Here is a 19,897-nt window from a genome sequence, read left to right on the forward strand (position 1 = left end):
ATTGTAGCCACACAGCATTAAACTTCATCAGCACTGGGCTTGGATTTAGAAACACAATGCTATGTGTAAATGGTGTATGCATTCTGGAGAATAGAGAGATATTTCTCACTTCAAGGTCTTTGGGTAATTTTGTTTCTAAAATAAAAATTGCTTATGTGCTGCATGTATTGTGAGAAAGGAAACTGACTTGTCATCTCTTTTGCCTTAGCAGGGTGGAAGAAGGAATCTGTCTACAGCATCCACTACTAGTTTGTCACCTCCTACCTGACCCTGCTAGAAGGTCATCATGCAGCAGCCTCCACAGACTGTCCCAGCAGGAGCAGCAGCTCCACCTCCTGCAGGCATTGCTCGGAACATGTACTGGAGAAACAGCTCGCTCAGTAAACGAGCAAATGCAACAGCTGCCCCAGTACAGCCTGTGACAGACCCTTTTGCGTTTGGCAGACAGACTCCACAGGGTTCCCATTTAGATAATCCATCCAAGGGCAATGCATTGGTTATGCAAAGTTCTTCCCCAGCGGCGTTTCCGCAGCCAGCCGTTATGCATACTTCACCATCACGTGCAGGGGACAATCCTCATGGACCGCATACGTCTCTATCCACCCCTGTTTCTCAACCAGGAGTAAATCACAGTACGTTTTCTAATGTTCCAATTCCCTCGCCGTCCCCAGGGTATGTTCTAAATAGTACTACAGAAGAGCATCCCAATGCAGAGCTTGGACTCCGTGGGCCTGCAGTACCGTTGCATTATAATACAGGAGCTGCAGTTGAAAATTCTTTTAGTGTGCACCCTGGAATGGTGTCTATGTCAAATAAACCTGGAGGTAGACAAGATGGTAGTAGAGATCCAAATGATGTTCCTTCAGGACCCACTACAACAGCACTCTTCCCTCCACCTCCTCAGCATCCTGTGTCTCAGTGGAGGCCTGTTCAAGGTAACCTGCAGTCTCCGGTTCGAAATTTCATGCCCTGTCCTGAGCCGTCTTCTCAGATTGATGTTCATAATGTTTCTCAGTCTTCTGTTAGCACTTCTCATCCTCCTCCACAGCCAAATTTACAGCAGGGTCTTGTACACCAAGGTATTCCACAAAATATCATGCAAGCGCCTTTACCTGTTGGTTGTGAAAAGAACTGGAAGAACAGCTCTGCAAATAGTCATCACGTGCACAACATCCCGCCTGGAAACGTGTTTAGGCAGAACGCAGAAACGACTAACGCTTGGTTAAATCAACCCTACCAGGAACAGTTTTACCCACAGCCACCATTGCAAGACTCCAGTTTTGTCATTCCCACAGCTCAGGAAAATAACCCCCAAAACCAATCTCCAGATATGTCGGAAACATCAAACAGACCTGTTCTTACAGATCAAGATTCAGGAACTCTCTCCATGTTTTTCAAAGGGGATGAGACTGAAAACGAAGAAATCATTTCATCTGAAAAAAATTCCATAGTTGAGAAAACAGAGTTTGATGCTTGTCAGCCAAATTCTGCATCCTTGTATCACCAGCCAGGGCATCCTCAGCGGGTTGCAACTCATGTTCTCTCTCAGACACAGACTGGTACAGGTTCAGCCCATGAGATGGTACCAAAAGGAATGGATGTCCAGTACTTTCCTAAAGTTGGAAATCGGCAGGAGACAGGGGCTGCTAAGCACTCTCTGTTTGTTAGTGGTGACAAGGCCCGTGTAGGTGACATGTCTGGGAGCGGTGGGTCGCAGTATGAAAACGTTGAGAACCTGGAGTGCATTCAGAATCAGGAGGTGCTGCCCAGTGAGCCACAGAACATCAGTGCTTCATCCCCCGCTGCCGGTCCTGATCCGTACAGATACGGATCTTTTCCAGGTCAGATGCTTCCAAAGAATGCTGTTGTGAGCCATGCTGAAGGAGGACCAAATTTGGAGGCACCTGATTCATTACCTCATCCTGTCCGACCAGATAGTGTATCTTCAAACTATAGCAGCATTAGCCATAGGAGCGCTTCTAGCTCAGCAAGACCTCAAGAGCAAGTCGGCACATTTATTCAGCAAGAAAGTGGGAAGCCTGATGAAGAATCTTCTGCTAGCTTCTTCAAACAGATTGACTCCTCTCCTTTGGGAGGCGATTCAAGTGAGCTAAACCTGGGCAAGAACTACCATGGTAATCTATCTCAGCCTCCAACTCCAAGTCCTCCTAAGCCTACAGGAGTATTTCAGACAAGTGCAAATAGTTCCTTTGAACCTGTGAGGTCTCATGGAGTTGGTATAAAACCCGCAGAGATTGACCAAGCAAAGATGGTGGTTGAATTAAGAGAGAACCACTCCAACCAAAAGAATATCAAGAAGAACACAGCTGTGCCAGCTGCGTCCCCAGGCAATCTTGAACAGCCACCAGATAATCTGGAAACTATTTTTATGCCTCAGGTACACCCACTGCCTCTTGCAGTCACTGGTGAAGCTGGAAATATGTTGCACTCTGGACCTGTTATGGCAAACATACAATCAGTATCTGAGAGAAGATCCTCAACGAGAGCTCAGGGAGCAGTTAAGAAGTGTGATAGCCCAGCAACAACTTTGTGGGCTCACGATGAGTTACCTAATTTTGGGGGAAATGTTCTTCTAGCTCCTGCTGCTCCAGCAGTGTATGTACCTGCCAAACAAACTGTAGAAGTCATTCAGCCACCAGAAGAAGGCCTGTGTAATCAACAGCCAAGTAAACCAGGGACTATTTCTGTGCAGCTTTCACAAGGTGGGAATATATCTTCTGAAAATCTTGAGAATCCTCCCAAAATGGGAGAAGAGGAGGCACTTCAGTCTCAGGCAAGTTCTGGTTATGCAAGTTTACTGTCTTCTCCACCTACAGAATCTTTGCAAAATCAGCCTATCCTGATTGCTCAGCCTAATCAAAGCTATAACTTGGCTCAGCCAATTAATTTTTCTATTTCTCTATCTAATCAGCTAAGCAGCAATGAAAACAATCAGCCAATGAAGGACTGTGGGGTTGGGGACAAGCCTGGAATGGGTCCCCAAGCTTCACATGCTGGTGGGATCATTTCTGGGGAAAACACGCCATTACCTGTGATGCAAGTTGGATCTCTATTAGTTAACGCACTTCCAAATACTCATCTGTTAAAACATAATTTGTTACAAAGCCCTGTTAATTCCTCTGATACTGCTTCTAATCAACCTGCAAACTTGGTTGTGAAAACTCCGCTTAATTTGGCTCCAGAAGGGCAAAAGAATGTTAATGTGGAAGGTTTTGTTCCTGAATTTGCTGGCAAGCCAGGGTCTAACTCATCCGTTTCTCCTGGGACAAACCTCCCCAGTGGAAGTGCAAGTGCACTAGTCACCCCTGTTAATTCTGTAGTACAGGCTAATAATTCTGCAGATCATTCAAATAGCAAAGAAGAAGCTGCTGGAGTGCTCGACTTCACAGTATCACGGACGCTGGAGAAAAGCAGTGCAAGTAATTCTGTGCAGGTGCATAATCAGTCACTTTCTTGTGGTCCAGTATATCCTCAACAGTCAGCTGGTAGCGCTGGTCAGGTGGGTCCTGAGACACATGACAAACAACATTTCTATCAACAGGTGACAAAAGATGTACAGCATCAGGCTGTATCAGAGAGCACTGTACAGGGAGCGTTGCCATCTCAGCCACAAATGCAGGCAGCTCAGGTGCAGCAACCAACATCATCGGGGCAGTCCTCAGTTCCTTCAAACTACCAGATGGCTGCAGGAACTAAAGCCATGCAGGCATCACAGCAGCGTGAGAACCAGGTGCTGGGTGACCGTCCTCATCCTCTGGGTCCCCAAGAGGCGAGTTCAGCACAGCTGACAACAGGGTACGATCAGACCAGTCCTGATAAACCACCAGCATCTGGACAGCCATCGAGTGCTCCAACTTCCACAGCCTCTTCTACCACCACGAGTCAATCAGTCATGCCAAACATGCAACAAGACCTGCAGCGTCCCCCCCTGCCTCAAACTCCTCAGGATGCCTTTGGTCCACCCCAGAACCCTTACTACTACTATAGACACCCTTACGATGCTTACCAGCCTCCGTATCCACCACCTTATCCTCCTGCAGACCCCAGGACAGCAGCTCATCTTTATTACATGGTAATTTTTTTGTTTGCTTCCTTTCTCTTCAGTATGTGTTAGTAATTTTCATCTTTGAATTACGGCTTTGAACAGTCATGTCGTGATCAACATTCAGTATCGCATTCATGTTAAGTATTTAATTGTAAGGAATGTACACCAGGTAGCAGTAACAAAACTTATATTACAAAGATTATAAAAACTTAAAGTAGTTGCCAGTATCGATTCCTGTTGGCACAGATGTCAGCTGATAGCAATTTGTTTGGTTCTTTGGAAAAAGTGGGCAGTTCAAACTGCCTTAGCTGTACAGGTGTTCAAATTTGTTTCCCATCTGCTGCCTGAATTATTGACAGCTGAACAGAGTGGTTGAAATGCTGTTAGTCCAGATGTAATGGCTTTTTCTTAAGTTTAGGATATTAATAGACTTGAATATAACCTGCCACAGCGGTTATCAAAAGCTATACTGTGCTGTATTGATCTGCATCTCTTCAGATACGGCAGTTGTGGCCTGTACAGTGTTTGTTTGTTTTTAAAAGTTTATTATTGGAGGTGGGGTGCCTCTTACCTTACATGTCAATCTCTTTTCTAGGACGATAGCTATGGACAGTATGACCCACGGTACAGACACTACGATAGCAGCGGTACTGCTTATATGGAGCCTGGGAGCTATCGGTATTCTGAGCCTGAACGTCCTAGTTCCAGGGCTAGTCACTGCTCTGACAGGCCGCCTTCGAGGTATGCAATTCCTAAACTGAGTAAAGATCTGCTGTGCCCCGAAGCAGCGAGTGTTGTGATGCCTGTTGAAGTTTTATAGCATAAAACTCATTGTGTGCTGCCATAGGAACGGACAGTATCGAATGCCACATCTGAAAAGGACACGATTTAGCAGAGTTTTCTGTTGCAAAAGCCTTTGTGCTCCTTTCATTCAGGTCTCTGGGTGGTTGTTGATATTTCTGCCAGGCAGGAAGTCGGATGGACTCAGCGCTGAGGTTAGCTTTTTCACGTGTGCTGTGGAAGAGCAGTGTAGGCCATGGGTTTGTTAATCAATACTCGTTTAGTTTCTGGCTAGCAGGTAAGCAGTGGCCTCAGGTTCTGCTGATAAATGGCACTTTTGCACATTAGTCTGGGATTTGCCTTGCAGGAGTAGCAGTACATGTGGCCTACTTGTACACGGCATTTCAGATTTTCAGGAGAGAGAGATGATGGTTCAACTGAAAACATCCTGGTGCTCTGTCAGGTTAATTTGCCTGTGTCGGGTTAATTTGCCTGATGATGACTTCAACTGTGTGGATCAGCTTTCTCAAACTGTGGTCCATGCTGTGTGGGCATGTTTCACCCACTGGCTTCACCACAGGTTTTGATGCGGGTTGCACACGAATTAGGAAAACTTCAAAGTCTTTGTCTGTCTGATTATATGAAATAAAAAAAATTGAGAGAGAGGGAAACCATGTGTTCAGGTGCTATTTGCAAATATGAAATAGAAAGCAAAAATGAAATCTCTAGCAAGAAGCAGCAAATTACCTCCCAGGGATTACTGCTTTCGGATGATTATTGCATAAGTGGTTTGTATGAGCTTCAAATTAATGACAGAATGTTACTGTTGCATTATCTAGTTGGGTGAGTTTGCAGATTTCCAAGAGAAAACCCCACTTACCTGTTTGGAAGTGATGAAACCCTTGTAGTATTTGTCTGTTGTTGTTGGTAGTTCACTCATGGAGCAGTCTTCCACTTATAACATATAGGAGGTGCATATTGGCTTTGAGGAGTACAAAACAATGGCTGTAGCTGCATGTGATAACTTCTATCTTCTTAAATGACTCCAAGTGCACTGTGAGATTAAAAACGTAACATATAGGAGGTGCATATTGGCTTTGAGGAGTACAAAACAATGGCTGTAGCTGCATGTGATAACTTCTATCTTCTTAAATGACTCCAAGTGCACTGTGAGATCTTGTAATGAGATAATAACCTCTAGTAGCACTTCCTGGTGCGTACTCTTCTTACGTAGTACTTTTATAAGAGGTTGAAGTTCCTGTCGTGGCATTGGGCAGATCAAAGCCCGTTACGAGTAGCTCTGTCAGCGTTGATGTGACAGCGCGGTCGGATGTGGACTGTGGTACAGTACTGCAGGGCAGCAGAGCCTGAGAGTGGCAAAGGCAGTGTGATAGCATGTCTGAAACCTGCCCTGAATATACCAGCATGGATGATGCACCTTTGTAAACTATTTGTGGCGGGGAGGGAAATAATATCCTTCTGAAGGAGACAGAGAAGATTGGTTGGGTGGATAAACCTGATCTGATAAGATCAAATCTCCTCCTCTGCGGAGGTAAGTGCTGTGTTAGCAAACTTCCCACATGTTCCAGGGAGGAGCATCACTTGACTGGCTTGACCACTTTGGAGTTTGCACTATCAGTTGTACGATCAGTTGTAGAGAAGCGTGAAAGTTCCCATCATTCCACACTGGCATTAAATATCTTTACCTCCTGTGTGTGTATGTATACATATGTGTGTGTGTGAGTGTATACACGTGTGTATATACACGTGTGGATAGAAACATGCATGTATATGCATACACATATATGTACATGTGTATATACATATATCTGTACGTACATATATGTACACACACTACATTTTTCATCTAACATTAGTCCTCTAACTTTTTTGAGAAATTGTGGGGTGCTGTCCTAAAAATAGCACATAATAAAAGCTCATGATTTTTCAAGTAATGGCCACATCTTTCTTTTTCCATCTAGTTATCTTTGGCATATGCACTGACTCTTACTTTGATGTGTTTGTTTTAGTCAGGTTCTTGTGCTTGTTCTGCTCATTTGGACAATCAATATTCTGACATGGGCTCTGTAAATGAGTGTTTTCTTCTATTCAGTCTCTATTTGCTCAAATGAAAAACAAGACTTTCCTACACGCTCCTGTCCATCCAAGCCTGTTGAGAAGGGTAATAACCCAGAAGATACCTGGAGTGAGTTGTGCAGTGATGTGCTCTGTTACAATTGCATCTCAGTGCTATCTCATTTATTCACTGAAGTATTACGTGTAAAGGTTTGATAACACTCAAAGCATTGCTGCATCTCTTGAAAAGCTGAGACTGAGAAACAGACTGAGTGCAGGATGAAAATAAAGCACTGGGATTCCGGTAGTGCTAGTCCTACGATGTTAATATTCTGTGTGCTTGCCAGCCACAGATTGGCATCAGCTCCAAGTCGAACAAAGTGATGCAATATTGAGTTCTTTGGCCAGGTATCCAAAGAAAAGTCTAGTGCATTTTGGTTTTCTTTTCTGACTGTATTCAATGCTGGTAACAGGTGCCACAGTGGCAGCCCTGGAGGCTGAATCCCTCTGTTCAGAATTATCTGTGAGAGTGCTAGGTCATGTCCTGACCCATTTTCATGGCCTCTTCTCCAGATCGTCCTCTTTTCATCACCATAAGATGTATAACAAGACACAGTTAAAGTTGAGGGAGCAATTATTTCATTACTTGTTAAGTTACTGACTTCTCTGTTGAGACAGTTCAAAGGATGCTAATTATAGCAGTAGTTTTTGTGATTAATTGTCTGTAAGTAATTAAACTTATCACCAAAGCATTTTATAAAAATCACTGAATTATTGTATAGTAAAGGCTGGCAGCTTTTTATGGCATAAAACAGTTTGTGATATATTGGTTGTTTTATGATTCCTGTATTCCCTGTAAATGCTTTATTTTAAATATGAAACTCTACCTAATCAGTTGTAGCAGATAGTTCTTCGTATCTCCTGCTGACTTTAGAATAGATTGAAGGAGGAATAATAACTTTTTATAACTGTGTGCTTTTTTTCAGACAAGGGTATACTGAAGATTATTACACCAAAAGTGGATGGAGTGATTATTATCCAGGCTATTACCCAAACTCATATGATTATGGAGGTAAGGTGTGAAAATGAACTCTGAATTTTTCTATAGAAAATTGCAGGTTTAAACAGAACTTTATGGGGAAGAACAACTTTAAGATCAGAGAATTATTATGGTTTTCCTTATTAATAAAATTGATATTCTTTCCATAGCCAGCAAGAATAAAGTTATACTTGCTAAAAATTTATCTTTGGGCCTGCTTCAGTTCTTAATACCATGCCATCCTTCCTGTATGTTTTTTATTGAGTAGAAATAGTAAAAAAATAAAAAAAAAAGAGGTTTTTTTTTCACTACCAGCCTTCAATTTGCCTTTCCATTGTGAAAGCACACCATAATAAGTCTACAGAATAGTTTTCTTCAGTGTGTTGCAAGCCTGTTGTTCACTGGGGTATATCCTTGGTGTGTAACCTGCAAGCAAACTTTTAAAGTACATTTTGGGTGGATGTAACCAGAAATTGACTCATGACTAGAATTTGGTTTTGTCCATAAATATGTGAGTACTCACAGAAACATACTGGCATTGGTAATCTGAAGATAATTGCTTGTAAAGCACCTGGGCGGATTTTAAGCAACATTTGTCCACATCCTGAGACATTTAGAGTTGACTCTCTGAAGACTGATCACAAAGATTCTGTTAATATTTGTTATTATCATGTTATGATTGAGTTTTAAAGTTATTAGAAAAGATTTGTCTGGCCGCTGGTAAACACTGTCCCTTCAAGAGTACCTGTCTATAATAGCGAAGTTTCTTTGGAAGGTGTGAAATTGATTTTTTTGTTGTTGTTGTTTTTGTTTAACTGAAAATGGGTGGACATATTTATGTAGCTTTAAGTACAGTATTTTGGTTTTGCTACATGCTTCAGTACCAAATCAACATGTAGTTAAAGAAGAAGGAGTAGTAGTAAAAGGTTATAGGCCATGGCTTTCAATACCTAAACTATTTTAATTTTCCAAAGATCCAAGTCGCTGGGAACGTTACTCATCAGCTTACGATCCCAGATACAGAGATCCTAGAAGCTATGACCAGAGATACTGGTATGATGCTGAACACAACCCTTACCAGAAGAGAGAAGCGTATCCATATGGCAACAGGTTTGTCCATTTGATCCGTGTTCTCTCAATGCTCTTTCCAGATCTAGAACAGCAGGGACCTGGGTGCTGATGATGATCAGAGAACTAGTGTGTACGTCTGAGTGAAGGTGGAGAACCTGGCATTGGTTTCTTCAGGGCTCATACCCCATAGTGAAATGTGTCCCCAAAAAGTTTAGCTATGGCATTAAGTGTTAAGGCAAAGGCTGAGGCTTTGCTTGTGCAAGAACAGAAATGCTACTTTATTTGTTGAAGATCTGCCCCAAAGCCTTCAACATGTATGAACTGTTGTGGTGGTTGTATCAGGCATCAGAATTTCAGGGTATCGTGCAGCTTGGTAAGTAAAATCCTCTCAACGTTCTCTAGGAATGCAGATGCATCCTGTAACAGACTATTAAAATGCAGAATTACACCTATTTCCCAGATATATGTTACTAGTCCTTTCTGTAGTTTTAACATAGGTCATTGAGGAAAAAGAGATGAGCTGTCGCATCACTCTTACAAGGTTTTAGGGCAGTATGACTTGTTTTCCTGTCAGGTGAACATTCTGTGGGTTTTCCCAGGTCTTGATCTTGAATATTATAGATGAACTTTTAGAAGAAATGTCAGTTTACTGTAACAAAAACCTCAATCTAGGAAATAATCTAAAAGCTCTTCTGAAGTTAGGTACAGTTTTTTTCTTGACAGGTATGCAGTGAAGTCGCTTCCCTTAGGGATGTGGGTGACGTTCGTTTTTGCTTTGTATGTTTCTCTGTTCTGCAGACATGACCGTTATGAAGATAACTGGAGATATGATCCTCGTTTTACTGGAAGTTTTGATGATGAATCTGAACCCCACAGAGATCCTTATGGTGATGAATTTGATAGACGCAGTGTCCACAGTGAGCATTCTGGTCACAGTCTCCGTAGCTCCCGCAGTGTTCACAGTCACCAGAGTAGTTTCAGCTCTCGCTCTCAACAAGTGAGTTTCAAATGGTCACATCAAGTATTCTTTCAGCTGAGTTGGGTCTTTCTCTGTGTTAGGGGTGGGTGAAACATGGAAATATTTCTGGGTTTAGCTTGGAGAATATTTATTTTGAAAACTCTTATTCTGTAAATTAAGGCTGTTTTATAATATGGTTTTGAACTTAATATTTATCACAGTTATCAAGAGAACTTTAACCAAAATCAGCACTCAGCTGTGCAGGTTGCCACACACACAGAAATGGAAAATTTCCTCTGCTGAATCCGTTTGCTGTTTGTGAGAACTTTGCCCTTACTGTGCTTGGCTGTAGCTGATAATGTGTCTGGCTTTCAGTGTTAACGCTGTTTTTCTCATCACGAGCATGAATGCTATTACTGAACTTGAGATCTGTTATAAGACTAACTCCATGTTTGTATGATGCTATTTTGAATATAAAAGCAAAACCCAAATCTAACTGATTACTCATCTACTTATGCCATAAGTACAGATACCTGGGAAACACAGAATATTTGGGTAATTTTTGAGGTACAGTCTTTGTTAGTGGAACATGTTGTTTTAGCTGGAGTCTCATGTGTTGGTTCATCATGTTTCTTGGAAGTTTAGATGGTTTTCCAGTCTGAACTCCAATTCATTTAGTCATGTTAGAAGTAGTATTGGAGATCATTTAGGCATTATTCTCTAGGCACCTGAAGTCATTTAGGCATTCATCAGGTTTAATCAGTTGAGATTTTCTGTGAAAGTGTTACAGCAGAGGTGAACATTGATCCATAGCTGCTGATACAGCAACACTTGAACCTGTCACTCATTCTATAATGTTATTCTTCACACAAGCACATAGACATTCTGTCATGAGAGAACTGAAGATACTTGGATGTGAACAGATCAAATGATATTAAAAAAACTGAGGGAGAACACTAAGTTATATTAATAGGTGTCTTGCAAGGTAGCTTTCTCAAATGCAGTGATGTAGGAGGTGTGGTTTACAAACAGTACAAAGGAGGAATGCTTTCCGTTGTGAGCCATGCTTGCAGTATTGCTTGCTTCGTGTAACTTCGCGCTCTCTGCTAACCATGACTAATATGATCTATTTAGAGCCAGCTGTATAGAAGTAATCATGATCTAACGGCTAATACGTATGAAACTACTGCGCAGGCAGCGTCGCTCCACACAGATTATCCATATGGCGGATATGCTGCTAACTTTGATGGACAACAGCCCTTTACAGATTATGGCTACCCGACTGAAACTGGATGGTCAGCTGTAGAACAAGGTATTGGCACCACTGGGGAAGGAGGAGGGAAGGCGCTGTGCTTGTGAGGTTGTCTACCAGTACTAGTTTGCACTTCTGTTAGTATTTGTGGCGTATGAGATGCCTTTCATGTAATTGTTGAGCCTCTTACACTGTAAAGCAGCATATTTTTTCCCGTTATGTACACTTTCTCTGGAAAAGCTTTTCCAGAGTATGTTGAAGTGTCTCTGATACAAACAATCAAAGCCTCTGCATTGAAAAAAATAAGTGGATTTTAAAGTTTTGTTCTTGTTGTTACAAATCTTCAGAAGATCTTTGGGACTATAATGCAACTCATTAATTGTTGCTTATAAACTTTAGTCTAATTGAATGAAATTGAAGTTCCGGTAGTATTGCAAGATTATTGAATTGGTTAAATAAATTGACAAGTTTACTTAGTTGCAAGACAGGTTACATGTTCTTATTGTATCTTTTCTTCCCATTTCAGCACCTTTAAGGCCCTCAACGCCTGAGAAATTTTCAGTGCCTCATATCTGTGCTAGGTTTGGTCCTGGCGGCTTCCTAATAAAAGTGCTGCCAAACCTGCCTTCAGAAGGACAGCCAGCTCTGGTTGAAATACACAGTATGGAGGTAAAGTTTAAAAGAGAGGTAGTGGAATACAGGCCTTTCTTCTGGAAGGGGAGTAGGGAGCTTGGGTCTATAGCTTTCTGACTTGTTTTTATATGTCAACGCATGTATCTTTATATTTATCTGTTTGGGCTGTAATCATAAGTAACGTTAAAAATTCTTTTCCTCTGAGAGATGATATAGTAATTATCGGATCATCCAGCTCCTTATATTTTTTTTCAGGTAAAATGCTTACATCCTAGAAGGGCTGGAGTTACGTTGCTTTGTTTCTAATCTATTACTGTTCATAGAGACAATGTTGTCCTCATACATCCTCTGCAGGGCTAAGGACTGCTTGTTATCTAGATGGACTGGGGATTAAATATCACGAGTACATTTTCATTCTTTCTGTGCTGCTACGAAGAAATGCAATACTCAAATATATGGAGAGATGGGCTTACAGGAGGAGGGTAGAATTTGCTGGTAGAATATCACTAGAAGGGAGCAGAATTGTACACAAGTACTAGGACTTGTGCTGCTACGAAGAAATGCAATACTCAAGTAAAATATATGGAGAGATGGGCTTACAGGATGAGGGTAGAATTTGCTGGTAGAATATCAGTACAAGGGAGCAGAATTGTACACAAGTACTAGGACAGCATCAGGAAAATTATTGGACTTGGCAGTGTTAAGTTTACAGTTGGACTCAATGATCCTGAAGGTCATTTCCAACCTAAATGATTCTGTGATTAAGGAGATGTGAGAAAGATTTTTATGTTTTGCTACAGAATGACTTTCATGTAAAGTAGATTTCATCATCTGTTATCCTTGTGCAGGTTGCAAATCACCATATATGTTTTGTTTAAGAGCAGTAGGCTTGATTACACCATGGGTTATGTTCTGGTCTGGGGTTAAAAAAAGCAAAATTAATGTTTATAAGTATTTCTTACGGTTTATATCTGTGTTTTAGACTATGTTACAACATTCTCCAGAGCAAGAAGAGATGAGAGCGTTTCCTGGTCCTCTTGCTAAGTATGTTTTTGCAGATTTCAGAAATAACTTTCTTTCATTCAGAATTCATTTCTTCATTGAACTTTTAATTGCAAATTACAGGATTTAAGCTGACTTAAAATATTTTTTGGCTTTCCACCTGCTTAAATAATACATGAACTTTAAATCTATTCCTCATACTAATCACAATAACGATCTGAATGTTTACTTTTGTCTCCTTAAAAACTTTTTTCTTCTTTTTTTTTTTTTTTTTTAGGGATGACACCCATAAAGTGGATGTTATTAATTTTGCACAAAATAAAGCTACACAGTGCTTTAAGAATGAAAATTTAATTGACAAAGAATCTGCAAGTCTGCTTTGGGACTTTATTGTACTGTTGTGCAGGCAAAATGGGGTATGTCTCGCTCTTTGAATCTTTATCTGTCCTAAAATATTTTATACACAAAATTATATTTATGTAAAAGACAGTAATATGCGTATAGTGACTTATCTTGAAATAATTCACACATTTATGGAAGAGGTAACCTGATCGCTTGTCCTCAGGTGCTCAGAGATGCTGATGTTCACACCTTGTTGTTGAAGTGACACATAAAATGAAGGCAATGTTGAAATAATTGATTTTTGGTTTTTTTTCCCCCCTCTACATGTATAGACTGTTGTGGGAACAGACCTGGCTGAGCTTTTGCTTCGAGACCATAAAACAGTGTGGCTTCCTGGGAAGTCCCCTAATGAGGCAAATTTGATTGATTTCACTAATGAGGCTTTGGAACAAGTGGAAGAGGAATCTGGTGAAGCCCAGCTCTCATTTCTCACTGACAGTCTTATAACCACAATTGACAGTCTTGAGAAAGAGACAGAGAGATTCAGAGAATTGCTGCTTTATGGCAGGAAGAAGGTGACTGTTTATACTGTTTTACCAAATAACTGCATGTGTCTTATTTTGTTTACATATTTTAACCAATCTTAAAGCTCTAGGCATCAATTAAAATCACTTTTGCAGTTTGCAGTGCATATAATATTTCATGGCATTGCATTACACTGATATGGAAAAATGTTATGCCTTGCAGTTTATAATATAAACCGAAATTTTATATTAATGTGTTAGCATTTGATCTAAACAAACGTTTTTTCATTCAGTCACGAGGTGCTACTGTAAAACAATCCTTGTTTATTTGAGTAGTATGTTAAGCTATTCCCAGGAAACTAATTTCTTTATTAATTAGGATGCTTTGGAGTCTGCCATGAAGCATGGTTTGTGGGGTCATGCTCTGCTACTTGCCAGCAAAATGGACAGCAGAACACATGCGAGAGTTATGACCAGGTACTCTTTTGCTTGTTGATTAGTACAGTGTGACTACCTGTTCTGTTAATGAGGGGGAGACTTGGTGCCGAGAAATCTTAATATCAAAGTCAGGAGTTATCCTTAGTACCTCATGCAAGAATTATGCTTTAATGTTACCTGTGTATTCACTTGTCATGTGTTACTCTTTATTCTGGGGCCTTCTGGCTGTAGAGTTAAACTTGAGAAGTTACTCTCTGCCACTCATTCCATTTAAGGGCTGTTTGAACAGTGTCATCTATGGACTCGCTCGACAGATGCTGTTAGTCAGGCTTTGAAAAAACTGCAAAAACTCAACTGTCAGCTTGGTTAAAGCCAAGTAATTCTGTTACACCCTTAATTCTCCTTGCCTGAAACAAGCAGATGTGTTCGTGCGTGGTTTGTCTGTAGACAGCAAAATTTTCTCTCAGCTTCCTGAGCTATTGAAATCATGTACTAAGTCTAGTCAGCTGGCATGGGGAGAATCCTGGGGTTTTTCCTGGGTTGGACTGACCTGTGTCAGAGTGACAGATCTGGTTAACTAGTAATGTTTTGATTTTGAACGTTAAATGCTGGGCAATTGCTTATCCAGTGTAGTATTTTCAAACAGTGCTTCCTTCTCTTAAACTAAGCTAGATTAACTGCTGCTGGGCGTTATATTTTAACTGCTTACCCCATGTTTGTGTTTTGTTTTTCTCTATAATGTCTCTGTAGATTTGCCAACAGCCTCCCAATTAATGACCCTCTGCAGACTGTTTACCAGCTGATGTCTGGAAGGATGCCAGCTGCATCCACGGTAAGATTCAAGTATGAACTGCAGTTGAGACTAAAGAGGTACTGCAGTGAGTGGTGTAGTTCACAACAGTGATCTTTCCATGTGCTTTTCCTAGAATTGCCAGATAAGTTGTTTTATTCCTTGTTAGGTTGAAACACTTAACCATGCAGAACTCCAGTCACTAATTTGACTAAGTAATTCTTCTAATTTTAGTGCTGTGGAGATGAGAAATGGGGAGACTGGAGGCCTCATCTAGCAATGGTGTTATCCAACTTGACCAATAATGTGGACTTGGAATCCAGGACCATTGCTACCATGGGAGACACTCTTGGTAACTCTTGGGGAGTAAACAGGGTGATGACTGAAGGAAAAGCTTTCTGCAAGCTTTAATTGCTCAGCTTGGGTTTTTTTTTTTTGAAAACAAGCAATTGCTGTCTAAAATGTAAAGCGAAACAGTTTTATACGAGTGTGTCTCTGTTATGAAGGTATTTGAATCTAAAGCCAAAACAGTACGGGACACTGAATTACAATGTACCACCGAGAAGAAATATCCTGAGTTCTGTCGCTTATTTCTCTACAGCTTCTAAAGGCCTGCTGGATGCTGCTCATTTTTGTTACCTTATGGCCCAAGTTGGTTTTGGAGTTTACACAAGAAAGACAACAAAGCTTGTCCTAATTGGATCAAATCATAGGTTTGGCTTTTTTTTTTTAAACACAACTTTGTAAATACAAAAATGAAAGTTTAATGGCTTGAGAGACTGAGTTTCACTGCTCCCCTTATCACTAGCCACAGCTGGTTTTGAGAGAACTCTGTCCTTGTTTGAGGGGTAGAAGTTATTGATATTGTGTGTCTAATAGATCTATGTTTCTGACTTTATTTCTGATTTACTTTATTTATTGTCAGCATACATAATCTCAATGTTAAATAATATTTTGCCTCTCCTGTTCCCGAATAGCTTGCCATTTTTTAAGTTTGCCACCAATGAAGCCATTCAAAGAACAGAAGCCTATGAATATGCACAGTCACTAGGAGCTCAGCCTGGCTGCTTACCCAATTTCCAGGTGAAGAGCTGTTTCTTTTTTCTTTTTTTATTATTTTGGCAGGTTTTATGCGAGGTTTGAATCTCTCATGTGCTGTATTCAGCACAGCAAATACTCAGTCCATTGTGATATGAAATATTTGTGGATAACGCAGTGCAAGATAGCGCTTTTTTCCTGTTGTCACCTATATCTCCTTTTTGCATTTTTCATCTGTGCATTCTGAACTTCTGAATTTAACACTTTGTTGTTCTCATAACTATATTCCAAAAGAAAAGTCCAGCAGAGTGTGTTGGCACTAGCTGTAGACAAATCAGTATCTTCCATTGGATACATTGGGTGGAATAGGAGAATTGAATGCTTTTTCCCTCTTTTTTTTTTTTCCTGCCTAGTATTGGTGTGATAATGGGATATCTGAGCTTTCAACTGAAAGGACAGACTGCCTTTCACATGACACTTCTAAGAATGTTCTGATCACTTGGTTTTTTACACCCGCCTGCATTCCATAGGTTTTCAAGTTCATCTACGCTTGCCGACTAGCTGAAATGGGACTTGCTGCTCAGGCTTTCCATTATTGTGAAGTGATTTCCAGAACTGTCCTTAAAGATCCACATTACTATTCACCTGTACTTATTGGCCAGCTAATTCAGGTAACATAAGGAAGAATCAAGTATTTGTGGCTTCCTATTGTAGGTAGTAAGCTGTGGCTAAAGTTGTCTTCTGTTGGCTGGTTAACTTAAACTTTACAATAATTTCTTTCTCTAGATGTCGTCACAACTGCGCCTGTTTGACCCGCAGATAAAAGAAAAACCAGAACAGGAGTCTTTTCTTGAACCTTCATGGTTAGTAAGGCTTCGACATGTGGATGGACAGATCAAGGTACAGAATGTATTTTTCAACATGAAGTATTCTCTTTTAAGGATTAATGTAAACCTAATTTTTTAAATGGTTTTGTTTATGCCACTAATTACAGAAACATATGAAGTGAAATTATGATATACTCATGTCATAAAGTGCAAGTGTTATGATTTAAACCAAGTGGTTTTATCACACTTCAGTGCCCTAAGATTTAATACAGAATAGTCAGTGGTGTACATTATGTGAAACAGGCTTTTCTTAGTGCTGTAATGCAAGGAGAATTGCAAGGCTCATTAGGTTGCAATACCTCCTGCTGTAAGCAGGGGATCTGCTTGCCAGAAGAAAGTAAGTTGTATGTGATTTGGTATAGCTAGATTGTAACAGAGTGAAAATAACTACCATTTATTTAAAGAGATGCGAGAAATTTTAACCTTGAGCTAATTAACTAAACTTCCATTTAAAAAACCAAAAACAAACCCAACAAAAAACCTCACAAACAAACAAAAACCTTGAAATCTTTTGATTGAACTTGACCTGCAAATGGCTGACAACTCATTTTTTGACTAAACACTAAAAAAACTTGTGTACTGTTTTCACTCTTAAGATTTTCTTTGCTATATGTTCACTTGGTTATGAACTTAATCTCTGGTACAGTTAATCAGATCTTGCTTTTTTTGTGCAGGCAGGTGCAATATCTTATAACACAGACAGATCCACGCCAGCACCATATGCATGTAGTACACCAAGCTCTGAATTAGACCACGCTAGTCAATGTGATGGAGCAGGAGTTGGCCGTGACGTGGGTCCAGGTGCTGAAAATGCATTGTTAGCGTCCTTATTACCCAGTATGGCTCAACAGATGCAGAGTGTGCAGCTGATGCCTTCAGGTTAGTGTTTCACATCCTTCTTCATGACAGAGAGAAAATAAATGTTTCAGCTTTCTGGTATAAGAAACCATTTAAGAGGGTGGTAGAAACAGTGAGATTTCACTTGTGCATTGTATTGTTTTATTAACAGGGTAAAAGCTTCACACACTGGAATTTCTGTTAAGTTATAACTCTTAACTTTTTTTTTTTGTGCTGTAGTACCTCAGGCTGTCCTTGATGGGTCAGCTGCTATGATTCCTCCTGGTGACCAGGAAGCTGTCCGAAGTGTCCCTTTCTATTCAGTGGCTTCTCAGCCTGTTGGTCCAGGACCTGGCTTTGTACCTCCAGGATTTTCAAATCCGTATGGAACTGAACCATCACCACTGTATTTAGGGTCAACACTACCACAAGGAGGGCCACCACAAGAAACTGAACCACGGTCAGAAGAGCAGACAAACCTGGAAACAGGTCTGGGATCTTAGTAAACGGCTTTCCTTCCTTATAAGGGAAATGAGGTATTTTGGGGAATGATGCAAAATATCTCAGTATGTAAAAAATAGTAAGTCAGGTCTTGGGTAATGAAATTTTAAAACACCATATAATGGTACAGAAACATCTATGGAAAGTTAAAGTATTCATCCTCCTTATTTGGCTTAGTTTAAAAGAGACTCAGCAGACTGTGATTTAGACCCTAGCCAGGACATGTTGTTGTTGTTGTTGTGTTCCCCCTGGCTAACATAGTCTGATTTGTTTTTCAAGGAATGCAGAGAATTGCCCCGGAGTCTCCTTCACAGAAAAAAAATCTTTCCCTGAACAGAGAGAGGAGGATTTCTATGGCAGAATGGCTAGCATGGTATCTTTATTTCATACATCTCTTCAGCAAGTGTCAGCTGTATTGCAGGTCTTTGCCAACACAAGAGTATATTTGGGCTCTCTTTTGCTCTTCAGCGAGACTTGAAGCTTAGTTTTTCTTTCCCACTGCCCTTCCCCTTCAATAGAATAAATAATGAGGAGCTAGTAGAAAAATTTTATCTACCATTTACTTCTAGCATGGTATCTTTATTTCATACATCTCTTCAGCAAGTGTCAGCTGTATTGCAGGTCTTTGCCAACACAAGAGTATATTTGGGCTCTCTTTTGCTCTTCAGCGAGACTTGAAGCTTAGTTTTTCTTTCCCACTGCCCTTCCCCTTCAATAGAATAAATAATGAGGAGCTAGTAGAAAAATTTTATCTACCATTTACTTCTCTACAATTTTTTTTTAAGGGAGAGGGGAAATATCAGGCTGTTGTCTGAAGAACTTATTTACCTTTCTCTGCCCTGCCTTCCTCTGCCATCTCCTAGAATGATTCTTCACATCCAGAACATTTGGCAACTGACAAAGGATGAGGAGACTTTTTAAGTAGAAATTAACCATACTTTTAGAAGAAACTGAAATTTTTTTATGCTTGAGTTGCTATATGAACACTAGAAGAAAAACCTCATGTTGGAGGGGAAAAAAAATGCAGCAACCACCCCCTGGTGCAGCATTTTTGTATCTTTCCTCTTGTGGGCTGGTTAGGCTGCACAGCAGTGCCCCGATTTAACTCTTTTTAATGGACCAGTTACATGATAGTGCAATTACTTGGCTGGACTTCAGCTCTTTTTCTGAACCTCCTCTATGTCAGAGGAGATAGAATTACCCAGATAACCAGCTAGAATATCTTTAATTGTGTGAGAATTCTTGATAAAAAGTGAATGTTGTGTCAGATACTTAGCTGCTTGCTTATTGTGCATGTCCTGGCTTTATATCTAACCAGGCACCAGGACGAAGATCCCAGTCTGCATCTCAGTCTTCAGCACATATGGTATGCCACGAGCAGACTGTTTCTTTCACTAAGTCTTCGTTCTAGTTTCTATTTCTTTTTAATGTGCTTTTGTAGCTCTTCCTATTACTAACTTTTCAAAGAAGGAATTTGTTTAGCAAGATTAAATGTAATTCATCACTCCAGCAGTGACAACTGTGTTCTTTCCTGTATATTTGTAATACAGGGCTACGGGCCAAGATCCCGAACAACGTCAGAGTCCTCTGCTCATTCTGTGGGACGAGAGAGATCCAGCTCTGCAGCCAAACAGCCCTCTCCTTCTCCCTCTGTTCCTGTAGG

The 19,897-nt window shown here is 40.5% G+C and overlaps 1 protein-coding gene across 1 annotated transcript in view; it reads left to right on the top strand.

Annotated features, from left to right (window-relative positions):
• The first annotated feature begins 286 nt into the window (after positions 1-286).
• The window catches only part of SEC16A (SEC16 homolog A, endoplasmic reticulum export factor), a 25,349-nt gene continuing 5,738 nt past the window's right edge, over positions 287-19,897 (top strand). The window contains 23 exon segments of the mRNA XM_029086766.1: positions 287-4,093; positions 4,662-4,807; positions 7,909-7,994; positions 8,936-9,071; positions 9,831-10,029; positions 11,125-11,302; positions 11,769-11,911; positions 12,858-12,919; positions 13,155-13,293; positions 13,552-13,794; positions 14,123-14,220; positions 14,932-15,013; positions 15,206-15,323; positions 15,573-15,684; positions 15,949-16,054; positions 16,540-16,680; positions 16,796-16,909; positions 17,571-17,775; positions 17,974-18,222; positions 18,514-18,545; positions 18,548-18,607; positions 19,553-19,600; positions 19,785-19,897. The exon segment at positions 19,785-19,897 is cut by the window's right edge and continues 55 nt beyond it. Coding sequence (XP_028942599.1) covers positions 287-4,093; positions 4,662-4,807; positions 7,909-7,994; positions 8,936-9,071; positions 9,831-10,029; positions 11,125-11,302; positions 11,769-11,911; positions 12,858-12,919; positions 13,155-13,293; positions 13,552-13,794; positions 14,123-14,220; positions 14,932-15,013; positions 15,206-15,323; positions 15,573-15,684; positions 15,949-16,054; positions 16,540-16,680; positions 16,796-16,909; positions 17,571-17,775; positions 17,974-18,222; positions 18,514-18,545; positions 18,548-18,607; positions 19,553-19,600; positions 19,785-19,897 — 6,617 coding nt within the window.

This window comes from Antrostomus carolinensis, unplaced genomic scaffold (genome assembly GCF_000700745.2).
Source record: "Antrostomus carolinensis isolate BGI_N321 unplaced genomic scaffold, ASM70074v2 scaffold35829, whole genome shotgun sequence".
Classification (NCBI taxonomy): domain Eukaryota; kingdom Metazoa; phylum Chordata; class Aves; order Caprimulgiformes; family Caprimulgidae; genus Antrostomus; species Antrostomus carolinensis.